General features: G+C 39.4%; 1 protein-coding gene across 1 annotated transcript in view; it reads right to left on the reverse strand.

The window, feature by feature from the left end:
• Positions 1-6,391, reverse strand: part of LOC133630942 (glypican-1-like) — a 235,915-nt gene extending 229,524 nt beyond the window's left edge. The window contains exon 1 of the mRNA XM_062022819.1: positions 5,921-6,391. Within this exon, the coding sequence (XP_061878803.1) occupies positions 5,921-6,080 (160 nt within the window). The 5' untranslated portion in view covers positions 6,081-6,391. The remainder of the gene's footprint in view (positions 1-5,920) is intronic.
• Positions 6,392-9,462: the final 3,071 nt, after the last annotated feature.

Raw genomic sequence — 9,462 nt, forward strand, 5'->3', positions numbered from 1 at the left:
CTGATAAGAGATCAGTATCTACATCAGGACAAAGTCATTAAACGGCATTGATAAAATAAAATAAGCAGCGAGCACGGTCTTTCAGATTAACTGGATAAAGTAGCATTAGCTAATACAACGCTAACGTTAGCAAGCTCAGGCCCGTTGTGCATTCTCTCTGTAAAGACGTGGATTGTTTTTGTGCAGTGAACAGCACCATATAATGCATATAATGCTCTGTGACCGAGACCACTCTGGCTTCAGTGCCCTCTGCTGGTTGTTCAGGGGAGTGTGCAGGTCACATTTATTTGTGCATCGGGTTTGTGGGAGGAATGTCTTATCGACACAAAAGCAAAAAAGCGATCCACATATGCAAATTCAATACAAATACAAATACAAAATCAAGCATATTTATATTCAAATCTCAAAAATATATTTACAAATACACGTTTATTTATACAAATTCTTGATTCATTTTTATGTCACATTTTTATATTTATAAATTGTATTTGTAAATATTTTCAAATCTCAAAAATATATTTACAAATACGCGTTTATTCATACAAATTATTTATTTATTTGTATATCACATTTGTATTTGTATTTGTATATTTATTAATATATGCATATGTATTAATATCATATTGATATATACAGTATATAAGTTCATGTGAGACAATTCTACATCCATATCACAATCGTTATGAAAGACATGACGACGGATGGATTTTTAAAACATTTTAATGCATTCTAAATATTAAATAAACGCTTACAGCGGAGCCAACGGGAGCTCCACTATTCTGCCCATAAAATCCGATAAATAACCATTCAAAAAGCGCCAACAATACTCTATTTAAGTTTCGTGACTTGAATGTTAACCAAGTATTAGTTATATTGTTATTATAAATGCTAACGCAGACAAACTATTTATAGCGGCGGCGTAATCACTTCTGTTTGTCCCTATGTTGATATCATCCAGTGATCTGCTGCTTCCTCGCTTCCCTGCTCTCTGGAAGTTTATTGTAGATCATAAATCATGCCTCTCACTAGAAAAATAGATGGCCGAGAATATAACCCGACAAGTTGGGACACTTTGACAGCCAATTTAGGACCTGGAACTGGCAAGGACGACATGAAAAGCGCTTCTCTATGTGAGGATTATTAGGCATTTTTCATCTAAATGGGAATATATGAACATTCTAGCAGTCTGCATGCAAAAAACAGAAGACATGGCACAAGTAAGTGATGTTTTATTATGTTTGTTGGCTATTGTGCCCGTTACTACATTACATATATACTTACATCATGTATATAAAACTCTAATGGAGGTGTCTGGATGTTTTTTTACGGGGTCTATAGGCAGAATTTAATGGCTCTCATAGACTCCATTGTAAGCAGACTTTTGATCACATTTATTTAATACTTGGACTGTCATGTTTTTCATAATGATTGTGAACGATAGGCAAAATAAAAATAAAAAGTGCAGTTCCCCTTCAAAAGGCAACTAGAGTTGTTTCATTTACTGCTCCAGTCCTGCACTAATGAAGTCTACTTTTGGCAAAGAAAGTCAAAAATCTGTCCTGGGAGGTACATTAGATTAGCTAAATGAACTCATGCTGTCCCATCATGACTGACCAGCGTGGGTATTTGCAGAAAGCTCCCTTCTCCCGCCTCATAAGTAGGTTTTATAAGCATGCCCCATCCCAGCTGTCTTGTCAGTGCATGTCCTCCACAGTACCTGTTATACCTTCTTGTTCATGCATGTGTGTGGAGACTAAATTCCAGAGGAGGCACACATGCAATCATCTGAGCTGCTGCTGCTGCAGAGGCTGACATTCGACCATGAATGACAAAGTGATGAGTAACACTCAGCAGCTCACACTCAAGTGACCCTGCTCACTTATAATAGGCAATAATGACCCACCAGACTGTGTCCTTAGTTCGCCTGCAACATACAAGTCCACCTAGGTCCTGTCCTTAGTGTGTCTGCAACATACTAGTCCACCTAGGTTGTGTCCTTAGTGTGTCTGCAACATACAAGTCCACCTAGGTTGTGTCCTTAGTGTGTCTGCAACATACAAGTCCACCTAGGTCGTGTCCTTAGCGTGTCTGCAACATACAAGTCCACCTAGGTCGTGTCTTTAGTGTGTCTGCAACATACAAGTCCACCTAGGTCGTGTCCTTAGCATGTCTGCAACATACAAGTCCACCTAGGTCGTGTCTTTAGTGTGTCTGCAACATACAAGTCCACCTAGGTCGTGTATTTAGTGTGTCTGCAACATACAAGTCCACCTAGGTCAGGGGTAGGCAACCCGCGGCTCCGGAGCCGCATGCGGCTCCTTGACCACTCTGATGCGGCTCAGCTACATACATGCCGACCCCCCCGATTTTCCCAGGAGACTTATGGATGTCAGTGTCTCTCATAGATTACTCCCAGGGAAAAAATAATCCTATTTACACTCTAATTACTAAATAAAGGGCGTGCCCTAATTGCACTGCAGTAATTGTCCTCTATAGCATTTACATACAGCACCAGTCCAGCCACATGTTGCATGTTGTTATTACTTGCACACACAGGAGACAGCAAAGCATACTTACTCATCAGCCACACAGCTTACACTGACAGTAGCCGTATCAAACAACTTTAACATTGTTACGTTACAAATATGCGCCACACTGTGAACCCACACCAAAAAAGAATGAAAAACACATTTCTGGAGAACATCCCACCGTAACACAACATAAACACAACACAACCATTACCCAGAATCCCATGCAGCCCTAACTCTTCCGGTCTACATTATACACCCCCGCTACCACCAAATCCCCCCACACATCAACCCCCCCCCCCCCCCCCCCCCCTCTCCGTGCGTTGGTTGAGCGGAAGAGTTAGGGCTGCATGGGATTCTGGGTATTGGTACCGTCAGTGTAAGATGTGTGGCTGCTGAGGTAGTACGCCTTGCTGTCACTTACGTGAGCAAGCTGAAATTGCATTCTACGTGTGGTCGAGCAGGTACACTGTTAGGGCAGACTGTAGAGGGCGCCAAATGCAGTGTCATCACGCTCTGATATTCGGGAGTCTCCCGGGAAAAATGACGCTATCAAGCGCCATTCATTCAAAACTCGCGGGCTGCACTTACATCAAATTTCCACATTAAAGTGCGTGCCGGTGCGTGTGTCGGAGACCCCTGGTTAACATAGCACAAAGCATTTAAGCTTTGTATGCGGTGTTTTTCATTTTAAATTTTAAAAAGTTTTTTGTGGCTCCCATTACTTTCTTTAATTTGTGAAACTTGCCAAAATGGCTCTTTGAGTGGTAAAGGTTGCCGACCCCTGACCTAGGTCGTGTCTTTAGTGTGTCTGCAACATACAAGTCCACCTAGGTTGTGTCCTAAGTGTGTCTGCAACATACAAGTCCACCTAGGTCGTGTCTTTAGTGTGTCTGCAACATACAAGTCCACCTAGGTCGTGTCTTTAGTGTGTCTGCAACATACAAGTCCACCTAGGTCGTGTCTTTAGTGTGTCTGCAACATACAAGTCCACCTAGGTTGTGTCCTTAGCGTGTCTGCAACATACAAGTCCACCTAGTCGTGTCTTTAGTGTGTCTGCAACATACAAGTCCACCTAGGTCGTGTCTTTAGTGTGTCTGCAACATACAAGTCCACCTAGGTTGTGTCCTAAGTGTGTCTGCAACATACAAGTCCACCTAGGTCGTGTCTTTAGTGTGTCTGCAACATACAAGTCCACCTAGGTCGTGTCTTTAGTGTGTCTGCAACATACAAGTCCACCTAGGTCGTGTCCTTAGCGTGTCTGCAACATACAAGTCCACCTAGTCGTGTCTTTAGTGTGTCTGCAACATACAAGTCCACCTAGGTCGTGTCTTTAGTGTGTCTGCAACATACAAGTCCACCTAGGGCGTGTCTTTAGTGTGTCTGCAACATACAGGTCCACCTAGGTTGTGTTTTTTGTCAAATGGAAAAAATGTCTCATTCCCATCAAACAGAACACTCCAGCAGTTGTACACATTATAGTGTAAGTGTGGTTGTTCTATAGGACAGGGATTTTTAAACTGTGGTTCCTGTACCGCTGGTGGTACGCGGGCTCCATCTAACGGTACGCCACAGAATCACTTAATTTAATATTGTAATGACGTGACTCGGACCGTTCTCAGGGGTTCATCAGCCTTCAACGAAAGTCGTTACAATCAGATTACTGTAGGCTGTCATTGACGCCAAAACAAGCAAGACTCAAACAGAACCGTCTTACTTAGTCATTTATATCGCTCAACAAGCGTGGGAAACAAATGTTCTCCACATTCTCCGTCCTTTCAGCCAATCAACACGCAGAAGACATGAGAAAGCTGCATGTAACAAAGACGGCCATAGGAAAGCACAACGCCTGTTAAATATTGAATAAAAGTACATGTGGAACATAACTTGTAGTTACAATATGATAAAATAAAATGTAAAATGATCAACAAATTAACTACTATCCAAAATATCTTAACCAATGACAAGAAAATGAAATGAGATAAAATTAAGATAATAATTTAAAAACTTTGCAAATGCCTCTGAATAGCCATACATACATTCGGTTCTGTTAAATATACTTAAAAAACCTCTGCCTTGTTTTAATGAATACTTTGGCTTACTAGTCTACTGTATTTAATGCTGTCATTATGGTGGTACTTAATGAATACTTAGGTCTACTACACTGCTGTATTTTAATGTTGTCATTATGGTGGTACTTAATGAACACTTAGGTCTACTACACTACTGCATTTTAATGTTGTCATTATGGTGGTACTTAATTAATACTTAGGTCTACTACACTATTCTATTTAATGTTGTCATTATGATGGTACTTAATGAATACTTAGGTCTATTACACTACTGTATTGTAATGTTGTCATTATGGTGGTACTTAATGAATACCTAGGTCTACTACACTACCGTATTTAATGGTGTCATTATGGTGGTACTTAATGAATACCTAGGTGTACTACACTACCGTATTTAATGGTGTCATTATGGTGGTACTTAATGAATACTTTGGTCTACTACACTTCTGTATTTTAATGTTGTCATTACGGTGGTACTTAATGAATCCTTACGTCTACTACAATACTGTATTTAATGGTGTCACTATGGTGGTACTTAATGAATACTTAGGTCTACTACACTACTGTATTTAATGTTGTCACTCTGGTGGTACTTAATGAATACTTAGGTCTACTACACTACTGTATTTAATGTTGTCATTATGATGGTACTTAATGAATACTTAGGTCTACTACACTACTGTATTTAATGTTGTCATTATGATGGTACTTAATGAATACTTAGGTCTATTACACTACTGTATTTTAATGTTGTCATTATGGTTGTACTTAATGAATACTTAGGTCTACTACACTACTGTATTCAATGGTGTCACTATGGTGGTACTTAATGAATACTTAGGTCTACTACACTACTGTATTCAATGTTGTCACTATGGTGGTACTTAATGTATACTTAGGTCTACTACACTACTGTATTCAATGGTGTCACTATGGTGGTACTTAATAAATACTTAGGTCTACTACACTACTGTATTTAATGTTGTCACTATGGTGGTACTTAATAAATACTTAGGTCTACTACACTACTGTATTTAATGTTGTCACTATGGTGGTACTTGGAGAGCCAAGAGTTTTCTGAGGTGCTACTTGGTGAAAGAAAAGTTTAAGAACCATTCAAGCTAGAAAGTTGTATTGTGTTTTAGTGCATCACTTTAAATCATTGTATATGTAAAAAATACTATTAAAAACTTAAACATGTGGCATGACTTTACTCGGCTGCAAGGAGCGGGTTTAACTTTTTAGACCGTTTTACACCGCTCGAAGAAGCTTGCGGTGCGTTCAGGGACCGCGCCGGGTGTCAGTGGTGTTCACGCTCACCAGATATTTCGGACTGAGGGACGCCGTCCAGGGAGAAGCTTTTCCCGCTGTAGAAGTGGCGTATATCCGAACAACTCCTGGCTTTGCCGGTGCCTTTGTCCCCGCACACTGTGGCCGTGAGAGCGCACAGCACGAACACCGCCGCCGTGAAGGAATCCATGCCGGCACCGCGTCAACTCAGTCAAGTGCAAATCCCACGGAACTGGAAGTCCAAAATAGGCGAGATGTGAGGAATATCCACGCTCCTCAAGTCACGTCCCTCGAGAAAATGATGAAGACGACTTGGTCTCTGGAGGTCCTGGGGAGGGCAGAATGAGACTGAAATAAAGAAGTGGGCTCAGAAATAGTCCAGCATGGAGCTCTGACCGACTGCTTCCCGGGCAGCCTCGTGCTTCTATACCGGCAATTAGGACGCGCCGGTGGGGAGAGAGAGAGGGAGTGAGGGAGGGAGGGAATGTGGCGTTCAGGGGGGGTCTGATCTGGGAGGTGCGAGCAGTTAGGACTCAAGCAGAGGGCGCAGCATCAAAGTGCATTACCACCACGGAAGTCATTGTGCTAAATCAGGGGTGCGCACACTTTTTCTGCAGGCGAGCTATTTTTCAATTGACCAAGTCGACGTGATCTACCTCATTCATATATATCATTTATATTGATTTATTTATGAAAGAGAGCCTTTTGTTAACAAGTTAAAGGTGTTTAATGATAATACATGTTTAAAGGCCTACTGAAATGAAATGTTCTTAATTAAACGGGGATAGCAGGTCCATTGTATGTGTCATACTTGATCATTTCGCGATATTGCCATATTTTTGCTGAAAGGATTTAGTAGAGAACATCGACGATAAAGTTCGCAACTTTTGGTCGCTGATAAAAAAAGCCTTGCCTGTACCGGAAGTAGCGTGACGTCACAGGTTGTGGAGCTCCTCACATCTGCACATTGTTTACAATCATGGCCAGCAGCAGCGAGAGCGATTCGGACCGAGAAAGCGACGATTACCCCATTAATTTGAGCGAGGATGAAAGATTTGTGGATGAGGAAAGTGAGAGTGAAAGATTAGAGGGCAGTGGAAGCGATTCAGATAGGGAAGATGCTGTGAGAGCCGGGTGGGACCTGATATTCAGCTGGGAATGACTAAAACAGTAAATAAACACAAGACTTATATATACTCTATTAGCCACAACACAACCAGGCTTATATTTAATATGCCACAAATTAATCTGCATAACAAACACCTCCCCCCTCCCGTCCATACAACCCACTTATACAACTCAAACACCCGCACAACACACTCAATCCCACAGCCCAAAGTACCATTCACCTCCGCAAAGTTCATACAGCACATATATTTCCCCAAAGTTACGTACGTGACATGCACATAGCGGCACTCACGTACGGGCAAGCGATCAAATGTTTGGAAGCCAAAGCTGCGTACTCACAGTAGCGCGTCTAATATCCAACTCAAAGTCCTCCTGGTTGTGTTGCTGTAGCCAGCCGCTAATACACCGATCCCACCTACAGCTTTCTTCTTTGCTGTCTTCATTGTTCATTAAACAAATTGCAAAGGATTCACCAACACAGATGTTCAGAATACTGTGGAATTTTGCGATGAAAACAGACGACTTAATAGCTGGCCACAATGCTGTCCCAAAATGACGTCACTCGCAAACATCATCATACCGAGACGTTTTCAGCAGAATATTTTGCGGGAAATTTAAAATTGCACTTTACTAATCTAACCGGGCCGTATTGGCATGTGTTGCAATGTTAAGATTTCATTATTGATATATAAACTATCAGATTGCGTGTTCGATAGTAGTGGGTTTCAGTAGGCTTTTAACATTCCTTTCTTTCATGAAGACAAGAATATAAGTTGGTGTATCACCTGATTCTGATGACTTTACAAGAAATACATTGGCGGCAAACTCCGTAGCTTGCTAGCTTGTGCGCCAGTTTTCTGGTACTCTTATTTTGTTAGTGCAGGCAGGATGGAGCAGCGCATTTATTGTGAAGACAGGAACTGTGCAGTTTTGACAGCAGGTACGGCACGAGAGTCTGTTGAAATAAAAAGTGTTTCTCGCCTTCGTGTCGGTCATTTTTTCTTAATAATGATCTGGCAGCTTTGATTGATTGATTGATTGAGACTTTTATTAGTAGATTGCACAGTACAGTACATATTCTGTACAATTGACCACTAAATGGTAACACCCGAATAAGTTTTTCAACTTGTTTAAGTCGGGGTCCACGTTAATCAATTCATGGTCAGCCAGTCATCTCACAAGACCCTCGGGTGCCGTGAATGTCAATCATGTGACAAAAGTGACGTCTTTGAGAAGATTGAATGGTCGATCGTTTTTAGGTCTATTTTTTTAATGCCTGGCTGTCGATGGACTGACACACCCTCCGTCATCAACCGCTAGCTCGCCATCCACGTAATGGACACCCCTGTGCTAAGGAATTCTCTTGTAAAAAAAAAAAAAAAGGTATATATGTTGCATTACACTGCCAAGCCGCCAGATGACACTGTTGTGAAAAAAGCCTGTGAGTCATTAAGACTGAATTGAAATAAGTATATTGCAAATCATATATAGATGTTTTTGGATTACAGTAAAACTTTGGTTACCGCTGTTAATTGGTTAATTGGCTTGACCGTGGTTAATTAATTTCTGCAAAGTTGGAATTCTGAGCCAAATAATTTCGTAGGTAAAGCGTAAAGAAAACTTCCAAATATAGTTTTTAACATTATGAGAGTCCTCCAGACAAAGAAATAACACCTTTTAGTAACTGCAACACTCCTTGAATCAGTATAGCACAGGTGTCAAACTCTAGGCCTGGGGGCTAAACCTGGCCCCACACCTCATTTCCCGTGGAAATAATTGAAAAGTATCTGATCTTTTCTTACTAAAAGCATTCGATCTTTCCATTTTGACAGAAAACATTGCATGAAAATTACATATATTTTACATCTAAATATTAACTAATGCAAAAAATATATCATTATATATTCCACTTTTCTTTTTTTTGTTGAAATATAAAAAATATATATATATAAATATATATATATATATATATATATATATATATATATATATATATATATATATATATATATATATATATATATATATAAATATATATATATATATATATATATATATATATATATATAAATATATATATATATATATATATATATATATATATATATATATATATATATATATATATAAATATATATATATATATATATATATGTATATATATATATATATATATATATATATATATATATATATATATATATATATATATATATATATATATATATATATATATATATATGCTTGACTTGTGAGTTCAAAGCAAGATATCCATCAAATTGTACACTTTAAAAATGACAGTAGATATAACGGTAAAAACATGGTATCAGTTGCTGGAATGTTACTGTAAAAAAAAAACAAGTGCATAACAATTTTCGACACACGGACAAGACAGAGAAAACTGTTTTCGTCATCATTGTTCAAATATTGGAACGCATACTTGC

The sequence above is a fragment of the Entelurus aequoreus genome, linkage group LG16, assembly GCF_033978785.1.
Source record: "Entelurus aequoreus isolate RoL-2023_Sb linkage group LG16, RoL_Eaeq_v1.1, whole genome shotgun sequence".
NCBI lineage: Eukaryota > Metazoa > Chordata > Actinopteri > Syngnathiformes > Syngnathidae > Entelurus > Entelurus aequoreus.